This window comes from Pimephales promelas, chromosome 15 (genome assembly GCF_988280905.1).
Source record: "Pimephales promelas chromosome 15, fPimPro1.hap1.1, whole genome shotgun sequence".
In the NCBI taxonomy this organism is placed as follows: Eukaryota; Metazoa; Chordata; class Actinopteri; order Cypriniformes; family Leuciscidae; genus Pimephales; species Pimephales promelas.
In genome coordinates this window covers 23,370,962-23,396,842 of record NC_142783.1, presented here as the reverse complement: position 1 = coordinate 23,396,842, position 25,881 = coordinate 23,370,962, and the positions used below count along the sequence as shown (strand labels likewise).

The window sequence follows — 25,881 nt, the reverse complement described above, 5'->3', positions numbered from 1 at the left end:
GCGGTCAAGTATCTCCTCAATGAGTTTATGTTGAATGTGTCTGTGTGTGTATATAAGTACTTCTCAGGTTTGAGATCTCTGTAGATAATGCCAAGACCGTGTAGATGATCTAGACCCAGAGCCAGCTCAGCCAGATAAAACTTCACATCTTCTTCCGTGAACATCACCTGAACACCGAAGAGACTGAGTGAATACAAAGAAGTAAAAGGAGAGGATATTGTGCTCATTGTTATCATGAGTATTATATACCTCTTTTGACAGCCTGGTGAATAGGTCGCCCCCTCTGAGGAAGTCCAGAATCAGATAGAGTTTACCCTCGGTCTGAAAGGCTGAACACATATACACACAGTGCGCTTATGACCAGTGTATTAACAATTCAGTTTATCTGATCTGTTAGTCATTAATGATAAGCTCCCACAGCTTCCTGGCCTTCATCAAGCAAGTAAATAACATGATTGCAACGTTAAATGTAATGACTTCTGAACTGTAAAACTTTACTCTTCAAATTAATTAAGGGACCAGAATCATACAGGAACACTGAATTGAAGTCATTTAAGAATTCCTGCTTAACAAAATCACACTTCAACAACCGTCTGTATGATCACTGACTTCCACTCAAAGTTCCTTATGCGACATTTAAAGGGACAGTTCATCCAAAAATGATAATCTTGTCATAATTTACTCACCAAGTATCAAAGAGGATGCAAAATCCAAAAAACCAAACCAAAGTTGTTCACTCAACAGTCAGTGAGTTGAATCAGAGTAGTCCGATTTTTGACAGAATCATTGAATCAGTTGGTTAATTGAAATGATCCAGCTTAATCAAACTTCACTAATTCTTTCATAAACTTGTCAATGAGAGTAAGGGTGGATGGCAAGGTTTTTAGTGAATAATTTATTTTTGTTGTGCTCGCCACACAAAGCTATAGTGTGACTTTTTGAGTCTTGGAATGGGCTGCTTTTGGGATACTTTAATGGTGCTTCTGCAGTCCACATTCACTGAAATTACATGGGAAAGAAGGGACCAGTTCAGCCCTCAGAATCTCTCCTTTTGTGTTCCAGTGAGTCATATGGATTTGGAATGACATGACAGTGAAAAAAATATCATTTAAATTTTGGGGTAAACTTTTTTTTAAAGAAGGGAAAATTGAATGACAAAATATTACAATGTACCATGAAACAAACATCACACTTACTCACCATAATGGAGTTTAACCACAAATGGATGGTTGACATCTGCCAGGATGTCTCTCTCCATTTTAGTCCTCACACGATCCCTCACTGTGACGAGAACAATTTCACACAGGTTTTAAAATTAAATATCTGGCCACAACCAACATAAAGTCAAACTTCACTGAGTAGTTTTACTTCATGGATAATGGTCAACACATCAGTAAAACAACTTGGCAAAATCACAACTATACAATTCATATATTCAAAATGGTAATAAAAGCCAAGCATGAAAACATTTTCTACTTTCAGTGACCAATGAATCAGCAGATTCAGCTTAACAGATATCTGAAGCAGAAGTTTACCAGAAAGCATTTGTTTGTAGGAAGTGATGTTATCACCTCTCATGAAAACCCAATTTGCATACTTGGAAGATAGAAAGAGGGCACAACCAAGATCTCAGTGAACAGATATCTGAATCTAAAACTTTAGGTTTGCAAGTACTGTATTGTGGGATTTGCTGTCATTGGGGTACACAGAAAAAAAAACAGGAAGTGAGTGTACCCACAGAAGAGTTACTGCTAACCTGCAACCAAATTTGCAGTTGAGAGAATATGCTAACATATTATATATACAGATATTGCAAATACTTTCTGAGAGGTTTGACAGAGTATACATAAAACTAGTAAATTCAAGAAGACTGTCACTATTGAGAACTATTAAATGCATGGTTGGTGTTTGTCACTGTGGTTACACAGAAACTAGACAATTGAGTAAAGAAAAATAAACAGCCCAGGAGAAAAAATGTAAAATGAAAGTAGCTGTTGTTGAAGCACTGTTTATGTCAGCAAAGGAAGCTTGTGTGGTTTGTGGTGTGTGTGTTTACACTGATGCTGTACCTTTGAGTGTAGCCTTTCTCAGGACCTTCATGGCATACAGTTGGTTACTGTCAGGAGGGGTTACCTTTCGAACCAAAAACACCTGTGCACACATAAAAAAACATGTTTTCACTACACAATACAGTTACATTGTCTGAATGCAATCTGAATGAGCTTTTAAATGAATGTGCTATAAAGGACATGATAAAAAATTCACTCATGTCCTAATAATGAGTGATAACAAATCAGGGCTGAAAAAACAAACAAACTCTTTTCTAATTCACAAGTTAAAAAACTTCCCACAAGTAATTGAATTTTAATTGAATGACAGGAAGTGATATTTAATGAACAATCAACCTAGGTAAATGTAATTATTTACATATTCAACAAGTCATTGCTAGATGTTCTTACATTTACTTAGCAAAAAGGTCCTTAAATGTCTTGTCACTGAGATTTGATTTCAGTACTGAACAATAACATAACTTGTTAAAACCATAGTACGATGCATTAACTTGCTAGTCAATTTAAAAGTTAATTAGTTTGAGATCAAATTTATGTCAGATTACTGCTTTAAATATTAAGAATGGCTTGACTGGCAATGCCAATTTGGCATCTGAGGGCTACTTTGCTATTTTTGTTTGGCTCGAGGTACTAGAGTAAATACGCAGTCTTGAAAAATAGCATTCTCTCAAACTAAAAGACATAAAATGAATTTGGAATATAGGGATAGAAAAATAGGCCTATAGATTGTACTGCAAGTTAGTTTGCTTATTTTGCTAAAATACTTGATCTATTCGAATCCACGTCTTAATGTTTGTTGGTTATGATGGTATTTGCGAGTACAGCTGGCTAAAGATGTATTTGGAAAACGCACCACAAGATGGAATATCTTTCCAGATCAATTGGAGCACTTTGGGAAATTATTCGTTCTTCTAACCTGGCTCATAAAATGAAAGTTTTTTTTTTTTAATTATATAATATGATGTATAACTATAAAACTCTGTTTGCTCTGGTCTACAGCAGTGGTCAGCATCTCATAAGCTAAGTAACAGGAACACACATCAAAGCTAAAACACAAGACATATGAACAGATGCAGTCTAGAAGTTTGTGCATATGAGAGTATCTTTACCTTTCCAAAGGAGCCCTGCCCCAGAACTTTGAGCAGCTCAAACTGTGAGGGGTCTGCTTTCTCTGCCCCCTCCTTAACCACATGTGTGATGTTGATCTCCTTGATGTCACCATCGTCCTACAACACAAGAGACAGAAATGGATCTCAACCACAGAAATATCAGGGAAGTAAAATATGCAATATCAAGACCAGGAAGACAAGCTTGATTATTACAGCTTAAAGCTGGGTTAAGAGGATATAATATCCCATTGCAGGGAAGCACTGAGCGATGAGCAATTTGCTTTAATCGTTTCACAGCAACTGCTTTAATGAATTCTCATGTATGTCACAGACCAATGCACGCTATTTCAACATTTCATCAATACCATTGTTAATGACATATCTCCAGTGGCCTAAACAACATTATCAGATCTGAGTGCAGCTCAGAGGGTAATTCCACTTTCCACAAAGCGCCCCCGATAGGAGATAAAGTGTATTAAAAATGTATACATCATTTTTTATTTCTGGGATCAGTTGTACATACTTCGAATTAAAACAGCAACTTTAGTGTTATAATCCAAGAACATTAAGGTATCAACACCACTTGTTATGCAACACTGATTTTGCACATTTCAGCAGGAGGGATGCGGGAGAGAAGCTCAAGCGATTTAAAGCCACAAAGCACTTAGATCATCAGAATGTGTTGTTAGTTATTATTCTTAAAGTTAGTATATGCTAGAAATGTAGACTCTGCTTGAAACTGAGTGCTGTATGTCACATTTCCCCTGTGACAAGAGAGAAAGAGAAAGGGGGGAACATGTTTGAGAGGAAATGGCTAATGAAATACAATTAAACTCACAACGCACACAAACAGTATATATATAATATAAATATATAAATTACCAATTTATATTACCAACCAAATTTTAAAATAAATACATTTTAACAAAATGTCTCATCGTTTTGTTACAATGGAAGTCAATGGTCATCAAAACGGTTTGGTTAACATTCTTCAAAACACCAACTTTTTGTTCCACAGAAGATTTTTGGTTTTTGGGTGACCTGTCACTTTATCCTTGAGGCAGATGCAGCAGATGATATGTTTGGTACAGTTTTATGGTTTATATACACATTATCTCTAAAAAATAAGCTAAATTAATATTTATCTAAACACAAAATGTAAATCTACAAAATGGAAATCTACAGCGTGTAATAAATGCTAGTCTAGGTGGATGCTAGGAATTCAGTTTATATTCACCAACTACTTTGTACATAAATCAACAAGGCCCTGAGCTAGTCCTGGTTCAGTCAGATTAATTTGTTCATTTCTGTATGGTTTGAATACTATCACATTATTTTTATTATTCTCAATATTTATTTATTTATTTATTTTTTGCATTTGACAGGTTTTAGGGTGTTGCTGACACTAGCAACATGAGAGAGAGAGAGAGAGAGAGAGAGAGAGAGAGAGAGAGAGAGAGAGAGAGAGAGAGAGAGAGAGAGAGAGAGAGAGAGAGAGAGAGAGAGAGAGAAATGTCACAAAGATCTAAAACATTTTATAGCTATTTTTCTGCAGATATACCACAGGAAGCACTTGATGTCTTGTCTAACGTTGACTTCTAGCTGTGTTAAATATTAAAGGCAACTGATTTCAGAAGAGTATGATTACATAAACTTGTTTTTATCTGACAAACAGAGTAACATTTCCTCTCAACAAAACAAAAACAAAAAAAACACCACCACCACCACCACCACAACAACCCATCTACAAATTAATCTGTGAATATAATACTGAGTGTGCAAACTGACCGGCCTCCATGTTGTATGTTCATCGGTTAAAGCTGCACTAGACGGAGTCGAGTTCGCGGTGCTGTTCGTCTCCTCTCTGGACTGAGTGGCATTCGCTAAAGTCTTACTGTGCTGCCGCTTGAACAGGTAGAGTGTCAATAACTGACTGACTTTAAACTTCCTCTTTTCTTTCTCCATCTCTTCATCCCTCCTCTAGCCTGGGCATTCCACCGTTACCCCCATCCGCCTGAAGTCGGGGCAGCCATAGACAACAAACTCATCCCAGAGAGGGAAGCGAGCAGGGTCTGGCTGTGTGTGTGAATGTGTGTATGGGACTGAGGTTGCGTGCTCTGCCCTGTTCAACAACTAAACTAAAGTAGGCAGGAAGAGGAAGGAAGACACTGAGACCTCAAAACAGAACTGGTGAGAGAAAAAAAACAGAGTGAGAGAGAGATAGAAATGAAGAGAGTGAGAGGGAGGATCAGACAAAGTAAAGCGTGTCAGAACAGTGAAATAGATAGATAGATAGATAGATAGATAGATAGATAGATAGATAGATAGATAGATAGATAGATAGATAGATAGATAGATAGATAGATAGATAGATAGATAGATAGATAGATAGATAGATAGATAGATATTGAGAGAGAGGAAAGAGAATATTTTGACCTTTTTATTATATATGAAACTTTTTTTAACAATTATATTTAATCATTCAGAAGATATATTATTTATCTTACTAACACATTTATTTTATCTTTGTGTGTGTATATAACACAATTTAAAAAAAATATTATTGTTCTTATTCAATCAGTTTATTATCATTTTATAACAAAAAAAAAAACTATTTTAACATTACTGGTAACTTGTTTAATATTCTTTTCTGTTAACATTTTTACTGTTGACCATATAAAAAAATACAAAAAGAACCAATTTTAAAAAAGAAAATCTGTCTGGGACTATGTTTAAACCTTCTCCTGATGCTCTATTCTGTCTGTTTTTCTCTAGCTAGAGCTTCTGCCCATTTTGCCGACGAATGAAAAAAAAAGAAAAAGAAATAACAAAATGTACATCTATTTTCATCATAAAGCTGCACTCTGTAGTTTTTCCTCTTTGTTGCCATCTCTGTTCGAAATCTGCAACTGCAGCTTTAATTGATTGCACAGCTTCAGAGTTAGTTGTACCCTCTGGGTAGAATTTGCCGTCATTTGGCACGTGTCCTCATGTTGTCTATGGCTATATTCAGACAGGCAGCAACATTTTTTGGCATATCCAGATGGGTTTTTTAAGGTCTGGACAGCAAAAAAAAAAAAAAAACACATGAAATCTTATTTTAAAAAAAAAATCTGATTCAAACCACATATGGAGGAGGTTTGAAATGCAATTCCAATCAGATTTTTTCAGCTCAGTCTGGATGCTTTGGCGGCTCAAATCAGATTTCAAACAGTCTTTTACACAAAAAACACTCTTAACTTTGCAAGGCATCTACGAATGGAAACTTTTGCTAGCATAGTCTATAGCTGTTTAGTACAAAGTTTGATGAAGATCAGAAGAACAGCCAATAGGAGAAGTTTGAAAAGTAGTTGAAAAGTAGTAAGTTTCAGGTAAATTGAAAATAGTAAAAAAAAAGACGAGAAATTAAATGCTTATATTTAGCTTTTATAGTTCCAGAGAAATAAACCAAAAAAAACAATGACGTTACTATAGAGCCACCTAATGTCTGATGCGTGTCTGGCCGCCTGAGTAATGGGGACAATCCCACCAAGTTTGGTGTCTCTACTAAAAATATTATGAAAACTGCAACAGTACAACAAGGTTACAAACTACAATATTGGACTCCTAATAGCACAAACAAATGAGAAAAAGAACACACAAAAAATCTGTTTCCGTCGGGTGGACACTTAAATGCTCATCCTGTCCCATTATGCTTTGCTGATTTCCCCTCTCGGTGTTCTCCTACCTCACCACCAACTGAGCTAAAAATACAGTGGTGCTTTAAAACACACAGGTTCTTCCTCTGACTATACAAAGAGGAAGTTATAATCAGAAGAAACAACCACCGACTGCGACTGGCGGACAGTGCAGAGTTTGTGGCATGCCCTAGCACTCCTCTTCCTTTACTGACAGACAGGGATAGTAGAGCTCAGAGGAAAGCAGGTGGCAGCAGAAAAAACAGGGATCTTACCTTCACGCTAATATCAGCAAACTCTCGCTCTACCCAGGTGATCTGTGACTTGAACTGTGTGTGGGGTTGGGAGGAAGAAGTGAACAGAGTAAATCAAACTGAGACTAAAATTAATCTTTTCTTTACACTTACAGTACACTCCTGTGCACTGATGAACCAACTAAAAATGCAAGACGCTTCACTCCACCAAAGTTTTGATAGTGGACCCAAAAAGATCATGTTATATGAAAGCTTTCTGTGACACGAAAAGACAGTCGGGGAGTTGAACTCGAGAACTACAGTAGATCAGTCAGGTTAGCAAATGAATTGTTCAGACCAGGACTAATTCAAAAGTTCCCAATAAAAAGAAAGATTTGTTTACAGTTAAAGTTCAGATTCAGATTTCAATTCGGCCTGTTTGTCACACAAAGCTATCATACAACTTTAGAAGACTTCTACTATATTCAGACTTAATATAAAGTAGTAAATGAGAATGAAGAGCGAGTCTTATGGACCTAATAAGTCAGTCCAAACAGATTTGGAACAACTTAATGGTAAATAAATGGTAAATAAATAAATAAATAAAGAACTTAATATGGTCGTTCAGTGTTGAAACAAACTGTATCAGTCGAAACTTCCTGTTTCATCTGAGGTTGAGAGAAAGAGGGAGAAACTTCTCTAATAATCTTTTTCAGTCAACAATGACCTTTAACACCTTTAACAGCTATGCACTCTGAAACTTCTTATTTGATCTTTCACTTTATTTTCACTCTGCTTCAAAATGACCAGTACCACAACACAAATGGCAAAAGGGAAAACAGAGGCACAAATAGCACTTCCGCTGCTGTCATTAGACCAACATCTTATTTTGTAATAGCAGTGAGCACATCCATCTCTGTAAGCTCTCCAGTGCGGTGTGCGCTAAAAAGATTCAGGTTTTCAACAAGATTTTATAACTAAACGATTCATATTAAAGTGAAACCACACAGGATTTAACACCCAATATATTTCTCGCAACACTGAACAACCCACGAGGCTTCAGGCTGCAGCTTTTTGCTTCGTAAACCAGACGTTTCCTGTCGCAGAAATTTTCAAACCAGAGTTTGGTCACACAAGAGAGTCATACTGAAACGGCTTACAAATGAGGGATGCGCCCACAAAGAAAAAAAAATCTTGTTGAAAAAAAAAACAACACCTGTAGAATTTTAAACAAGAAAACTTCAAGCTGCAGTCAACAAAAACACAACAGACCCCTCGTTCCCAACCACAACTGAAAGGAGCGGGTAACAGGCGAGAATGTGTTTCCTGTCCCTCTCATCTCATGCCAAACAAACCTCTCTACTCTACATCTCTCTATCCCTCCAGCTAAAGGAAGAGTACACTTGCCTGTTGCATGCGTGGCTTGGTGCGAAAGATATGCCTCCACATCTCCACCCTGACCCATGTCACCGAGGCTGTCCGTCACAAAGCTCTCTGTCTCTCTCTCTTGCTGTCACACACAGACCTCTTGAGTCATGAGAAATGGGGAAATGTCAAAAAACACAAGGGACGGAAAGGAATGGTCATGTGTATTTAGATGAGGGTACAAAGCAGGAAATGGTGAAACTGAGAAAAACCACACGTCAACCTGAGTCACCTCACTGAAAATCCTTTCTTAGTAATGACACAGACATGTTTCCACACTAAGACGGCTTTAGCTGAGTAAGTAGTCGGGCATATCCCCACAAATTCTTGCCATAACCAATATTGTCCACACCACTAGTGCAATCTATGAGCATCTCCATTATTGTTGAAGGGTTTTCATTTCATTTCTGAAGGTACGTTTACATGACAACGATGTTCTAAAAATGGAAACGTTTTTCCTATGTACAGAAGACGTTATTACCGAGCCTTGTTATGAATCAACATTCAAATCAAGTTAGGCAATGTAAGATTTTTTTTTTATGTTCTTGAAAGAATTCCCACCAAGGCTGCATTTATTAGATCAAAAATACTGTAAAATAATATTGTGAAATATTATTACAATCTAAAATAACTGTTTTCTATTTTAACTATATAGTCTATTAACTCCTTAACTGTCACCGTGTCGGTACCGGGACGCCTAACTTTACTTCACTATATTTCTATTAAATCTAATCTAATTATGACAAATGATCTATCATTGGAAAGGTCTAAGACTTCTAAATAGATAGTATGCCCCTGTTTTGTGTTAGAAATTATGTAGGAAGAGTAATTGATGAATTTATGACAAGAGTGCACCTAAAAAAAATCTGCATCATAACAGGAGTTCTGACCTTTATCACAAAAAGTCGATGCACCCAATTTTAATCATTGCAACTTCTGTTTTTATGCTAAAAGTTCATAATAAAACAAATAATCTAGTATTTTACAATAAAAAAAATAAATTATAGTATAATTTTATCCTCTAAAAATTAGAATATGTATATTATTCTCTAAAATATAATATAATTTTTTTAATCGGCTTTTTTATTATATCACATATTTTAGTAGTTACTAGTTATCATAAATTAGGTATCATTTGAAGACTTATAAACTCAGAATTTATCCTGTGAAAACCGTTTTATAATTGAACGTTGCGGTACTATAGAAACGGCACTTATTTTATCAGGGTCCTCCCCTTTTGGGCATCATTATATTTCATAATTTATGATCAAAACCTTTTCTAATCTTGACAAAACACATTGTCAGAAAGGTCTGAGTCTGAAGGTTCCAAATTTTGTGACAGAACTGATATTTGGACAGATAATTACTAATTTGTTAAGGCAGAATGTATACAACTAACTTCAATGGAATTCAATGGCACCCGGTGGCTATTTTTGGTACTACGCCTAAACAAAATCTCATGGGAACTTCAATTTTTGTGATATCAACTTCAAATTTGGAACATAACTTGGTTAGATTTATGGCTTTGATTTTATAGTAATTTTAGAGTAAAAAATATTTTGTAAAATATATATTTTATATAAAATAAAAAAATATATAGTAAAATATATTTGATTTACTGTAATTTTAAACTTCCATAACTGTTTCATACTTTCATTTTTTGAAGTGTTTTCACTCCAGCAATAATCTGCTGAGTGTTTTCTGCAAAACAAGACCAAACTTGGGGATATATTGAATAGTGCATTTTAACCCCCATTCTCAAAAAGGGGGTGACAGCTAAGGGGTTAAACATTTATTATGTCTATTACTCCAGTCTTCAGTCACATAATCCTTCAAAAAATATTCTATGTTAATGTGCTGCTCAAGAAAATATTTCTTATTATCACAGTTGATGGGTTTCTTCGATGAATAAGCAGTTCAAAATATATTTATATTTACAAAAAGATGCTCTCGACCCAATTAATATTCATGAGCCTTTAGCAGCAAACTGAGAATATCGTGACCTCCCCAACCACCATGTCTATACCTTCCCTACTCACCCGCCAGTTTTAAACAAAATAAAAATAACGCCCATGTTCAAGCAGTCCCCACTGCCCAACAACACGCCCAGACAAACTTGACAACCGAGTCTTCAATCAAAACCATCTGAATCCAACAGTCACAGCTCCGAGTGTGTTGCTAAGCAGCGAGTTGCCGCACACGACTCGTCTCTTTGTATGGCCACCTGTTGCACTGGATTTACAGAACCGCTCATTCCCAATAAAGACGCGCGTGCAGCTGGTGTGTGTGAGCGGAAATTACACGCACTGGTCACGCCAATAAACCTGGCAAAAGGGTTTGGATAGGCTAAAGAATTAATTGGCAGAGATGTTTGAAGTTTGAGCCTCTTTGATAAGTGAAAGGTGTTTATGAATATGTATGCCACACTCATTAACTGAGTGAATAAACATGAGCTTCTAATAGTCTGGTTGAGCCAGTGGTAAGTGGATGAGCACTTCATAGTTTAAGAGTCTCTGAGAGGCACGCATTGTTCTAGCCGTGTCTCTCTTTTGAACGAGCAAATGCTGCATTGCGGTTACAGGCCCCTAGAGGGCAGCGCGGGTCTGTTCAATTATATTCAAAAGGCTGTAATTTAAAAATCAATTGTAAATGTTTGAACATGTTTAATACAAAAAGAGTCATACAACAAAAAAGAGCTTCTGTAATAAAAAAAAAATTGTTAAAGAAGCATTTTTTGAATGACCTCAGAAATGTCACAGCAGCACAATCCAAAACCAGTCCAAACACAGAAAACACAACCACACTGATAAAAGGTAACAATGCATAACTTGACGCCTTAAGTCCTTCTTTTTAACTCCAAGTACTTAACTTTATTTGCCACCACCTTATAAAGACTTATAATGTATTTTATAAATTGTTGCCAAATGTATATGTCACGAGTTATTTTTCAAAATCAGAAGTTTTTAAAACAATTTCACACATGTAATGGCATTGAAAATTATTTTAATAGGAAAAACTGTTATCCAATCATAGCAGTGGGCATTTACTTTCAACCAAGTCTTGAATGCAGTATGCCATCAAGTGTTCAAAAGATAAGGTCAAAAGCCGGACAGAAAATAGCTTATTACTTCTAAAGAAGGATGTTTTTTTTATGTAAAAATCTTGAAAATATAAGTGGACCTCAGAGAACAAATTAAAAAAATGAACCCTATAATGTTTCATCTATCCACTAAAAATATTTACTGCCAAAGTATACAGTACTGGGAATCAAACGAACCTTAAAGTTGCTCTGAACCCACTGGAGTGACTCATCCAATTCAGATTACTGTTTCATGTTATTCTATGATTCTGGTTCCATTCCAACACACACAACAGTGCTTATAGTATTAAACTACATAACTCAGAGGTTAAAAATGCAGTTATTTAGATTTATGACATTTATGAATACTCCCCTCCCTCTGCAATTTTTATTCTTTCCATTTCTGCAGTGTTGCGCTGAGAAGCGCAGAGAAAAGTGAGTGTTGACAGACAGGTATGGCTAAACTGAGATGATTTTTTTTTCTTACACAACTCTCATTCTTGAGTCGCATTCTGTCTAATAATTATAATAAAAAAAACTTTTTATGCATGAAGGAAGAAGTAATTGAGTGGCAACATCATACAAATCAGATAAGTGAGAGAACAAGAAAGAGCGGATGAAGCAAACCTCACTGATTAAGTGAACAGGCTTGTCTAACACAGAAACTGAAACATAATATGCTGTTAAAATGCAAATAAATTCAGAGAGTTTGGAGTGAGTCATGGCAAGTCTGGGGCTAAATATATGCTGTTTCTAACAGAAGTCGAGAGGAGATTCCTCAACTAGGTTATCTTCATCCAAATATTGTTTTGCTTCTGCCTCAATGTCTGCAGTGGTTGCGAGTCTGCAACACATTGGGTTTCCATTTGCTCTATATTCATACTCGGTAAATATTCATACTGGGGAAAGATTGTGCCAGATTATCAGATCAAAATATTCAGACAGTTCTGTAACTGGGTCACATTTCATATGCCCTTTTTTAAACTCATTAATTTATGCACTACTTTCTAATTGAAAGAAAATCAAACTTCCAGCATCCCATTATTCATTACATTTCTATGAGCCAATGGGGAGAAAACGAAAGACCCCTGTAAGCTGTTCAAAGTCTGATAGCTTTTCAGGAAAAGAGAGAGAAAAAAAGAAACTCTAAAGAATTCTTCTCTCAGTTACACTTAAGCCTTGTTCACACTGGATTAGTATTATCTAACTCGTGTGATTTAGAAATTACCAGTGTTGTAGTACTCGAGACTCGGACTCGTCTCGGACTCGGTCTCGAGTCCATATTTTAATGGTCTTGGTCTTGTCATGGACTCGTGTCCATTTGGACTCGGAATTGACTTGTACTCGAGCATTTTTTTTTTTTAGGACTTATTCCCGACTTATTTTTAAGAATTATTCCCGAGTCCACTCGTGTTCAATTAAAAATATTTTTCATGATTATTAATGTATGTTAATAAAATATTTCTTTAAATTGATTGACACGCCCAGTGATTGGTGATTTTCTAGTGCGCAACTGCGCATGACAAATTGTAATAAAATTACTTTTAACAGCACCTACTATGTGGCCTTTTTACCCTAAACTGATCATATTTTTTAAACTCTAAGTAAATTCAGTATAAAAAAAGGATTTCTCTAATTAAATAAAAGTAAATTAGGTAATCAACCCTCACTGGTCTCGGTCTCGACTCGGACTCGACCGTCTCTGGTCTCGGACTCGACTCTCTCTGGTCTCGGTGTCGACTCGGACTCGAGTGAGGTGGTCTCGACTACAACACTGGAAATTACCCACCCACATCTGAATTTCGCAAAAGATAAGCGAAGCCATGTGATTTTACTGACTTATCTTCCGGATATGATGCCTATAGGCTATTGCTTGGAAATGTCCTGTCGTTATAGGTCTAGCTGTATGATATATCATAAACAGAAGAATGTTCTTTACCTCATGCTGCTAATAATACATGTCATTCATCTCCATCTAATCATTCTTTTTGTTTTCGCTCTTCTGATGATTTTCAGCTTTCTCTTTCTGCAAATTGTGTAGTATAGGCCTAGTTGTATTTTGTATAGCGATATGACCCAGTGCCCAAAGTACTATCAAAAACACTCCAACGCAGCCTCCATTCTTTGCAAATGATGGATAAAAAAAAGCGCACAGGAAACAAAAACCTTGAAAAAAAATGTATGTATGTATGCATGTATGCATGCATGTATGTATGTATATAATACATAATTAAAATAATTAACTTTCCAGAAAACTTGAGAAAACGTTGAAATGAGACTGTGAATATGGGAAAAAAGACATTTTTTCACAAACTATTGCTTCAAGCAACAAATTCCAGAATAATTTTTCATTTTCTCTGAGACATGATTCATTACATCGGAGAGGAGGTGCAAAGGGTGTTTAATTAGTGAATCAGTAATTGCACCACTGCTGGCAGTGGCAATGACAGAAGCCCATTTGTAGAGTCTATAGTGTCTGAAATTTGTGAATAAGTTACACATGGTCAGGTGTGAATGGAAGATTAGGGTTGTGGGGGGTGTCAGAAAATAATGGGAGTCATCGTAAAGATGAGGACAAGCAGAGTAACCATGGAAACTGCTGTCAGGATGAAGAGCGGTTTGAAGACTAGAGCTATGGGAGGAGCACCACAAGGCTCTATATAACGATCTGCATGTATAGTCATTTAATTACACACATACACATTCAGTCCGTTTCCAACAGAAGAACATAGAATCAGAACAAGCTGGACTTAGTAAGGCTGGTTAGACTCCTTTTGTAAGAATACAAGGAGTTGGTGTCCGTACACCTGTGCAAAAGAAAAAAACAGATGACCTTAATACTTGCGTCACACACTGACTCTGGACACATGTTTGAAGATGTGACATGTTTTATGTGCATACAAAACTGATTAAACGCACACACACACTGAGATTATTGTTGTCCATCAGCACAAGGTCACAGTTCATTAATTCATAAAGGATATTCTGTGGAGGCCTGTTCAACCTTACACCACGTGCACAGACCTCTAACACAAAATCACTCCCTCCTTTATACAGTTGCATCATGTTTTTCTTAAGGGCACCAAATAACTGTCTGCCCCAGCTGGACAATTAAACAATAAAACAAGACCAGGGCTCATGAATCATGGTACACAGGGAAGGAGACCAGAGGACTTTTATTTAAAATGGATGTCAATGTAGGAGAGGCTTCACTACACTGAATAAACTGCTTTTTGGGATCCCCTGTAGTCAATCATTTTATCCCTTAAAGGGATTCTCCACTTTTTTTGGAAATAGGCTCATTTTACCACTCCCCCAGAGTTAAACAGTTGGGTTTTACCGTTTTCAAATCCATTCAGCCGATTTTCTGATATTTAGAAGAATATCAGTACCAGTAACTGATATTCTTCTAAATATCAAAAAACAAAACAAAAAAAAACGACTGAATACATTCGAAAACGATAAAACCCAACTGTTTAACTCTGGGGAGTAAAATGAGCCTACTTCCTAAAAAAGAGCCTAAAAAAGTGGAGTATCCCTTTAAAACTCATCTTTGATCACCAAAATGACATTTAAACTTTTTTCCAGTCATGAAAATTCTTCATGCCTTAGAATAGCTTGAATGTAACCCTATACGATCCCAGTGGGATCCCTGAAAAACAGTGGAAACTTGTATGAATATAATTGTAGTTATAATTATTTAAGGTACCTTTTTTCCATTTACAAAAGCTAGGAGTATCTAGGTTTCAAATCGCAAAACTAGGGCTAGGGAACCTTCGAATACTGTTGTGGATAATGGAAGCCTCGGAGTCAAAAAAGGTTGAGAAACACTGCTTAAAAGGATGGAAATTCTGTCATTGTTTACTTAAACCTCAAGTCATTTCAAACCTTTATGACTTTCTTTTATTAGTGGAACACTAAAGAATAAACGCTGAAAAATGTCTTCATACAATGACAATCAATCGAGTCCAATGTTGTTTTGAACCCAATAGAGAATAGACTCATTGTATGGACAAAAAGAGTTGAACTACCTTCTTTTTCTGGTCCCCAGAACCCTAAAAATGTGGATAGATTCTTGCTTGAAGGGCTAAATATGCTTTGATCGTAATCAGGAGAACAGGGCGGACGGGGTGATCGGGCATAGGTGAGGGGGCGCTGCATTCAGAGTCTGTAAGGATTTTTGGATCAATACTACCATTCTTCTAGCCTTTTATGTTTTGCGTGAGGTGAATGAGATTTACGCATGTGTGAAAGCATACAGACACATCAGTGTTGATTCTGTGACTCACTGCTATATTGACTTTAGTTGAATCAACACAGCTAGCACAGCAAGTCATTGTTGACATAGGCACAACCTTAAAACAATCACCAATAATTCAAACAATATCTGGTGTGATCACACTTTCAGCATGTCGAACACACCTGAGCATAGAGAGCAGCAATAAAAGGGTAATGATTAATCCACTCAAAACCTTGACCAGGGCTCAGGTAGAGTTAAACCTGCAACTGCTACATCTTCACACCTGAAATGAGTGTCTGAAGGTCAGCCAGAAGCAGCGTCTTGAGCAGTTAAACAACTGATGGATGTGAAGTACAGAAGGGCATCTTCAAGCCTGGCTGACTTTTCTCATTTCTCCAGGGCTGATGATAAATCGAACAGAGTTGTGTGTAATTTAAAACACTGCCGCATTACAGTGCGTTTGTCACTTTAAAATGACAAGTAAACAGTGTGTGGTAGAGCCAGAGAGGAAATCTTAAAAGAACAGTTCCCCCAAAAATTGAATGTCATCATTTACCGTACTCAAAAGAAGCCATACAGGTTTGGATAGAAATGGGTCGTTGTTGACACAAGTGGACATTTTGTGAGAATTTGGATTTGTGAAGCAATTTTCTATAAATACGTGCGGTGTGAAAAGTGCAACAATACTTCCTTTACTAATAAATATACAAAAACATGCTGCATCTATGAATGAGGTGATTACTTTAAATTCACTTGTTTTTAATTTTTACAAAAATATTCAGTAAAAATGCTATAATAAAAACCTGTAATTTGGTCCTTGTCCATTAGGGTTCTATATCCGTTCTTTTATAAATGCAATTATAAAATTATCATGTGTTTGAGTAAATTGGTAGATTAACATTATACTATAATATATAGCATCCTATAATACATTGTCACAGTGTTATATTTAATGTTGCATAAATGATAGCTAAAATAATGGACAAAATGAATGAATCAAAGGGGATTGTACCATGTATTAAAACATACTACTTATTTTGGCATGCTGTTTTGTTTTGCATACTATGGGACGTATTCGATTTCAGACGCAGAGGATTTTTCTGCACAAGTGTTCTGCCTCTGCCCTCTCTCCCAAAGAGAATGAACTGGAATCTCGCAGCAACCACGAACAGCATCAAACGACCCTAACATTTCCCACGAAACATCTCAAAAATAAACATTTCCGTACAGCATTCTATTGACTGAACTGAACCTCTATGCGCTCGAGACGCACAGCAGGAATCCGTAAGCCTCTGAGCAGAGTTCAGTTTGCTGTTTTTGTCCAATAGTGACAGCAGGGACACAAGGAAGTTCAACCTTCGGGCCAAACAGCTGTGAAAAAAAAAAACAGCTTCAACACCTACAGATTTCTGAATCTATTTCTGCTTCCACATACAATCTGTTCTGCATGAATCTGATCACATGGAGCACCGCAGCCAAATTAGAAAAATAAACAGTCATCTAATATCTAACAGCACAACCTAATGAACAAAACAAGCCTCTCGCATTAAAAGCGTTCAACTGTCATTTTTGAGATTTTGGGCTTTTTGGCTTTCCATAAAGTGTTTTTTCAGAATGGGCTCTATGCACGGCGTTATTTCCGGTGAAGGATTAAGGATGCTCGATAACTTCAGCCGATCATAGAGTCCAATGCAATACCGAGAATTTATATTGAATTTTATACTCCATGGTTATACTAATGAAACGTTAGTCACAAAAACAGATAAAACAGACTCCCCTCGTTGTGTTTATGCTTCTTTTTAAAATTATATTAAATAAACATAACTATATATAAAATTACATCTAAACGTACGTACGTTTCGTTTCAAAGACGGGAGGACAGTAAATATTGAAGACTCTGCCATAATCCCGTTTTCTCCGGTTTTCCTCCGCTTTAATCTACACAACCGGAAATGGACGAGCATCCTTACGTCAAATGCGGAACTTATGTGTGCATATAGTGTTGTCACGGTACCAATATTTCAGTATTCGGTACCAATACCAGTTAAAATTCACGGCTCTCGGTACCAATTTCGGTACCAAAGCTTAGTTTAAATTTACATATATTTAAGTGTTTATCACGGTTACAAGTATGGAAACTGTACATTTGTATTATAAACAAAAGATTAGATAAAATGACCTAAAATAAACAATAGTATACACTAACACATTTTTAAAGTTGTTTGTAAAGTTTTAATCCATTATTTATTTAATGCACAATGAATTAAGTGAACAAACATGAACAATCAGGTGTTTGTAATAAATAACATTTTCAAACATTAATTAATGTTGTAAAAATATATTGTTCACTCAATGTGTTGATAACTAAGTAATGTTGATGAATGGTATCTTTGTAGCATTACCATAAAACATGTTTTATTTGACTTGACTGTCCTTTTATTTAATCTAAAACTGCATTCATATTTAATTTTAAAAAAGGCTTTTTAAACCTGCTGAGTTATAAAGGCAAGAATACGCCTAGAACTGGCACTGACATTAAATGACAATACTAATACCAGTAGCCTACTCTGGTGTCGGGTGGATACTACTGTGCTCATTTACCCGTAAAACTACCCCGAAAGCACTTTAGAGGCCGTTCACATGTCGCGCGTGTTTTTTAATTATATTTTTGCGCGTGCTTATTCTTTCCAAAGCGCGTGCTTATTCTTTCCAAAGCGCTTGCTCTCACGCGGCGTCTGTCGTTGCTATGCAACGCCAACGAGTTTTTATTATGAGCGCGCTTGAATCGCGCCTATATTTGAAATTGCGAATTTGCATGTAATCGGCCTCTTATGGCAACGTGACATTAGCCTAATCCAAAATATTTCCATATGTGGCTCTTTCCTCCTTTCGTTTCAACAAGTGGATTCAGAGAGAGAGAGAGCCATATCAGTGTTATAAAGAGGACGCAACTGTGCACGTTTCAGACATCGCGTCTAGAACAGAACTGGATTAACCTGGTACTCGGTACCTAGAAAAGCTGGTACCGTAACATTTTTTTTTTTTTAGTACCGACTTGGTACCGAAGTACCGAGTTTTTTGACAACACTATGTGCATATAGCCCATAGTGGACAGAAAACATCCAAAATACTCTTTTAACTGTAGCTTTTAGAGCAATTTATCTATTTGCATCTGTAGATTCAATTACAGTATATATCTTTAAAGGCTGTTTTCTCAAAATCTCAACACTTACATAGACCAAACTTTACAGTTTTATTCTTCTTGGCGAAAGCCTAGTACAAATCAGCATGAAGTTTTAACATCTACTCTAATGGAAATCTTATCTATATTATGAAGGTTCTGACTAAAGGGTTTGTTCATATATAATGTTACTGATTTTATACAACATTTTATTCCTAAAAAAAAATGCAAAAATTTTATTATTTTTGGCTGTTGACAGTATTTTCCGATTTGTGGAGTGATAGAGATATCCCAAATCCCCTCTATAAAAACCTTTGGCTCTAATATATCAAATAAATGAAACAATACTTTTTAACCTGACTTCATCCAGTGTTCAGATTTTAGATGTAGAAATGTATGCAAATTAGTGCATATTTAATTAGACAATGCCTCATTTGCATATTTAAACATTACATTTCAGAAAACCTGTAATACAATAAATGTTTGCTATTATTAATGTAATCAATTAACTGGTGAAGTACGGTTTTATTTCTTAGTTGTTGTTTTTTTTTTTCACCCCTATTCCCCTGGGGTGTCTCGCCTTAAAGACAGAAACCGTTATAAACATGTGGACAGTCAGTCAGGAAAGAAAATAGAGAAGTACTGGATCGAATACAAGCAGGGATGTTACTAGAGCTGAAATCACTAGACTATGGCTGTATTCTGGCCATGTTATAGGTGAAAACTCACTAGAGAAGTCAGTAATTTTGGGAATGGAAAGTGGAATCAGAAGAAGGGAATGACAATGGAACTCACTGATGCCACATCATTAAAATGGATACCATTTATGAACATTAAACAGTTGAAAGAAGCAGTGCTCAACAGGATAACATCGAGAATGCTAAGGTCTGGGGTTGGACTCGGATATGACTGAATGGATAAATCATCGATATTTACATAATTTTAATTTTCAAACGCTGTCCCGTTAAGCTTTTATTTTGACGGGTTGCTTGCAAATCAGTAAATGCACTGCGGTATCAGAGTGAAGGCACTGTGTGTGCACTTACACGCCTGCAGATCACAGCATCTGGAACGACTTGATTCTGAGACTCTGAAATACTGTATCAAAAAATAAAATGCATGTGTAAAAGAAAAGCTTCACCAGTAGCACATATATTTTACTTTTATTATTTCTGTCTGGAGCTAGGAAACTACTCTTTAAAGGGAGACCATATGGATTCAATCCCTGGCCTGCAAACTTGACCAGACCATCAGCAGTTATGCCAGATCAGTCAGATTAAATGGATAATCAACATGAAATCTATTTAAGGTCTATTAGTTTAAAACCACTGCAAGCTGAGCCATCATAAGCTGATGAGGCTGCAAGTGTTTCTCCCCCTGCAGTGCTTCAGTTGAGAACAAATTTACACAAGAAATCTTAGCATAAACAAATTAATATTTTATCAAGAAAATATCCACAGCTGTGATATTGAGTCATATAAAACTAATAACACGGAACAACCCTGAAAGAGAATATTTAAAGAGAGCAAGATGAGGAAAAAATATAACTATGCTGCTACTGGAGAGAGACATCAATAACGGGAAGATTCTCTTTATTTTACCGACTCAACTGTCTGTGTAAATCACCACCACAAATTGTGAACAATAGTCACAAAAAAAAACACACTGTTCTCTCCTTCAACATCGAAAGAGATTTTTATTCAAATGTAGAAAATAATTTAGTATGAGATGCTGGTAAATGAAGCACCGAACACTAGAGGTTTCCTGTTAGTGATCTCATGAGTCATGCAAGTCATGTTGAACTTCTAAAGAATAAGTAGTCACAGCATTAAAAGCAGACACCTGCGCTGTTTCTTTTATATGTATTCAGTTGAACTCGACAGCTATTTTATCTACAGTGATTTAAACTTCTGTTCAAAAGTTTGGGGACAGATGATTTTTTTAAAAAAAATGAATTTTTATTCAGCAAGAATGCATCCAATTAAACAAAAGTGAAAGTCTTTTTAAACACTTTTGCATTGTTACCAAAAACCTTGATTACAAATAAATGCTGTTCTTTTGAAATTCATATTCATCAAAGAATCTTGGGAAAAAATGTATTATGGTATAATACACCAAATGTATACCATAAAATTAGTCTCTACACTGATTATATACTAATATATTTGCAAGACCCCTCATCGTCATAAGAAACAATCAAACGCAAGAATTCATTCTCAAATATCTCTGAATACTCAATCAATTGGAGTAAATCTGCTATCCTTTCATTACATTCAAACAACTTGGATGTGACATCCCAGACATTACCTATTCCTCTGTGCACCAAATAAATCACATATTTAGAACCACACATTTCCCCCAGGTTGTCAGAGCTGTTTGGACTCAACTTTACCCCATTACTTAAAACAATAGATGATGATCTTCAACACTGGATGAACTTACAACTATCCATTATGGGTAGAATATCAATAATTAAGATGACTATACTTCCAAAATTAACCTATTTACAATGATTTCATTTATTTACAAACATTTCAGAATTGGCCTATGGCTCAGCCATGCCCCGTCCTCTCACCCGGACAAACAGTCAACGTTCGGGGACAGGCGCTATGGCAGCTGTCACAGTAGGAGACATTTCACAGGAGGCAATTGGTGATTTTTGGAGACAGAAAGATTATATATAATCTCAAAGTCACCTAAAGGGCCTTAACTCTGCATTGGAGGGTTATATTAATTATTTTATTGTTGAGAAGGTTGATGACAAGCTTCAGTTCCAGGCAAAAATCTACAGGACACAGTGTAAACGAGATAAACCGCATATCGTTGCCATCACCGTTTGTTGCTACAGTATTTACATGAATCATTCAGCACAACACTGTTAACATTTACTATCTCGTTATTTACAGATACATTAATGACGCTAAGTGACATGATGTAAAACGCAGCTAGAAGCTAACGTTAACGTTTTCTAAGGTTCGGCTAACGTTTGCCTAACGTTATGTAAGAGCTTTTAAAGATAACGTTCAAATACGTTGTTGACTTAACGTAGAACAGATGTAGACATCCTTGTTTAATTTATCCACATTTAGTTGGTCTACCGCATAACTTAAATCGCATAACTTAATCCAGAGCCGACACTTATTTCAGTTGAGATGTGGCTTGGGAAAGGGTAAAAAATTACACACCGTCGCCCAGTCTCTCGGGAACCTAGTGTCGGAGTTGAATGTACCCCATACACACCGTTTGACCATTTTAAACTTAAAATGACAAGAAAAAACGAATGAAAACTGACTAACTGCAATGCATTTCAATGGACGTGGAAGCAGAGAATGTCCGAATGTATTGGGTTAGCTGCGCACTGTGATTGGCTCATCACGTTTCAGGGCGTGGCTTAGCCATAGGTCAATTACCATTCTATGGTCAGGCAATAAAATAAAAAAAACACCAACAATAGCAACGACTCTGACAACCTGGTGGAAATTCCATCTGGAATAACACAGATTTTATAGTTAACAAGAAGTCACTTAACTTTCGCACATGGGCAGAAAAGGGTATCACACAACTTCAGCATATCTTTCATAATGACAACATAGCATCATTTCCTCACTTAGTCCAGAAATATGGCATTGGGAGTAATTGTTTTTTTGGAATACTTGCAAATCAAATCAATTCAACCAAGAATGGACACTCGGACAACTAACCTTGACCTTCCACCCTCAAATTCAGAGTTGATTAATTTATCTTCTTCAAAAAAAAAAACATACTCTCCAAAATATACAGAATTATATTAAAATCAGACAAAACTTTAAGTCCATCAACTGCTAAATGGGAATCAGATTTATCAATTACTCCCGATGCAGCTTTCTGGACACAAATCTACAAAAATATCTTCCTCATGACATAAAATGCCAATCTACAACTCATCCAATAGAAAGTACTTCACAGATGTCACCTAACAGGATACAAATTATTTAAAGTCCCCGTGAAATCAAAATTGAACCCATTTACTTTGTTAGTGCATATTACTAGTCTTGTGGTGAACAATTAATCCGTGCAAGTAAAAATATATTTAAAAAATGTTTTACCTTGGTAATCTTTAATCAAAATCTGAAAAGTTACTTCCGGTCTGGAACGGTTTCTTTTTCTGATGACGTAGGTTTCACAACTTGGGTGGGGAAACGCTTAACCACTCCCCTCAAACCGTTAGTTTGCTATGAGCGAGAGATGGAGAGGAGGAGCGCTAGAGTAAAACCCTGCCCTCTGTTCAATATTCCGTTTCACTTGGAAATACGTCACAGCACTGGAGAAAAATTGTTTGCAACTTCCGGTTCACGGGGACTTTAAAATGGGATTTACTTTTGAAACCTGCTCACATTGTACACAAAATAGCCCAGACACCCATGTTCACGCCATTTGACATTGCACCTCAATTACAAGATTTTGGGAAAGCGTTATTGACTCACTATCCATCCTTATGGGATGTCACATTCCAGTGTCCCTCTGTATATTAGGAGACACAACCGTAATTAATTTAAATAATACAAATAGTCAATTACTCCTAGTGGCTGTAGCTATCGACAAGAAAACTATCCTCGTGAACTGGAAATCAAGGAACACCATACATATTTTATCTTGAAAAACATCACCATGGAAAACCTGTGAACCTCCATTCAAGAAAATACACTAGAATTACATCCCTCTTGGTCATCTCTTTTAAACTCCTAACATGCTGTATACGTGATATGCTTATGTGTGTCTATGCATGCTCTGCACGTATGTATATAAGTGTGTATACTGTTTCTGGACCAGGGTTGGCCGTGGCATCCCAATCCTGGTCCTATGCGTTTGGCATTAGTTCTGGGCAAGTGTGGGGCCTGGGGCCTTGAGATTGTACGTTCACGCCGTCTGTCTATACTCGTTTGCCCTGGATTTCTTGCATCTGGCTGGGTCAGTACTACATGCCTTTTTTTTTCTTTTTCTTTTTCCTGCAGTACATATTAGTTGAGATATATGCACATTTAATTGGTCGCTTAAGGCAAAGAAAAGGTCACATTCGCAGGATAAGCGAGGCATGTGCGTGGGAACCTAGGCTTTGCACAAGGCTGGTTCCACGCTAAACGTCTCGTTTTTTTTTTTAAATGCAACACACAACAAAACAACAAAAACAGGGTAAGCATGGCATGTGTCTGACGGCCGGAGGCGGGGAGTGTTCTTGGTGATGAGTGATGGGGAAGGTCGTTGGGCCAGTTAGTGGTCTTCTTGGTGGCCAATGGAAGTGTGTCGTGGTCATTGGAGATCAGAGGCCTTTTTTTGTTTATAGGGACTTTAAGCAACAGCCTCTGGTGGAACGGCAACGGCATTCTGGCGTTCTATTGCGCATGCGCGACATTAACTGCTACTTCTTGACGTTCTACTGTAACCGTCTACTACGGGAGAACAGCTGATTTGCCGTAGTCGTTACTACGTGACAGATTAAGACAGTTAATGTTATGTTTTAGGTTATGTGGCATTGAAATCGTTTCTGTATATCATTAAGTGTTAAAATCAACCCTTCTCTTTCTTTTTAAAACCACTTTCTTTTTGTATTTTGTCTGATGATTAAATTATTCCCTATGCCGTCCTCTTTACTGTTGCTTAGTGATTTTTGCGCTCTTTAACTACGGCAGTTAACTGTTTATTTCCGGCTGCCGTCGCCGTTCTATCAGCAGCTGTTGCTTAAAGTCCCTATTATTTGTCCTCCAACCTCCCACTCATTCCTGATGAAAGTTAGTTGTCCTGATTACTTATTATTAACATTTTTACTTTTATTACATTATCATATCTTCCTCATCCACCGGTTAATACTTTTTTTCTTTTTTTTTTGTTCCTCTTTTAAATTATTTCAACTCGTACGCCCAGGAATACATGCACACACGCACATATACACTTTTATGTATGTTATGTACATGTTTAAGTGTTGATGTTTATGTTTATGTATTGATTTAGCCGTGATGTTTTTTTTTGTTGTATCAGTCACCTGAAAGTATTGGATTGCGTAATAAAAATAAATAAAAAAACACAAAGAAAATGTGCTAACATGAGAAACAAAAAGTGTTAATGATACAGCAAGAGTGAGAAATCTGTTTAGTTTAGGCATCGGATTAGTTCACTCAAGCATTCTGCACTGCAGTCAGACACATTAACTGAAGCTCACGCAACAAAACACACTGGCGTGATGTCACACAAGATGATGTCATCCTGCTGGGAGAGAGGGAGAAGTCCTCACTCCACGTTGACGACATGGGAAAAATGTGCCAGCAATTTGCTGCAGTGCACAAGAGGGGAAAAGATACCCGTCTATTAAAAGAACTCCAAAGAGTGAGAAACGGATGGTTCAAATAACCTGACAGACTGAGATAGAAAGAACAGGAAAAAACATAAGAGTAAAGAGCAGGTTATATATTCCCTGTGTTTGCAATGCTGAGTAAGACCACAGAAGTCTCTTGTGCCGAAACGTGTCTGAAATGACTCACATGTGCAGGTGTCAGCACAGCACTTCTGGCATCCTGGATTATCAACAATATGAATGGACACCGAGCCAAGAAAAGAAAACAAGCTAGTGCAAGTATACTAGATGGGTATTTCCTCAACTACAGGCCCTTTTAGACCCGTGTACTTGGTGCATTTTAAGTTTATTTTCTAACTCTCACTAGTTCATTTCATTTGTCTACTAACAATATCCAATGGTGTACAATTAACAGTATTTATCCTATAGAGAGGGGACTAAAGACAATTGTCATACTATTTGCACAATTTGGAAACGACATGGAAAAAGAGTAATATTTGGTTTGATTTTTCTTTTTCTCCACATAATCGCATCTCATATATC

The 25,881-nt window shown here is 36.6% G+C and overlaps 1 protein-coding gene across 5 annotated transcripts in view; it reads right to left on the bottom strand.

The window, feature by feature from the left end:
- rps6ka1 (ribosomal protein S6 kinase a, polypeptide 1) overlaps positions 1–25,881 on the bottom strand; it is a 59,647-nt gene that overhangs the window by 9,001 nt on the left and 24,765 nt on the right. Inside the window, exons 1-7 of one of the 5 annotated variants that reach the window (XM_039682222.2) lie at positions 8,496–8,650; positions 7,131–7,184; positions 3,179–3,295; positions 2,070–2,151; positions 1,201–1,281; positions 250–329; positions 61–167 (exon numbers count right to left, since the gene is read on the bottom strand). In XM_039682222.2, coding sequence (XP_039538156.1) covers positions 61–167; positions 250–329; positions 1,201–1,281; positions 2,070–2,151; positions 3,179–3,295; positions 7,131–7,184; positions 8,496–8,537 — 563 coding nt within the window. In that variant the 5' untranslated portion in view covers positions 8,538–8,650. Of the gene's footprint in view, positions 1–60; positions 168–249; positions 330–1,200; positions 1,282–2,069; positions 2,152–3,178; positions 3,296–4,966; positions 5,277–7,130; positions 7,185–8,495; positions 8,651–25,881 lie in introns of those variants that run through there. The other 4 variants (XM_039682070.2, XM_089120393.1, XM_039682001.2 and 1 more) reach the window with 4 other exon arrangements.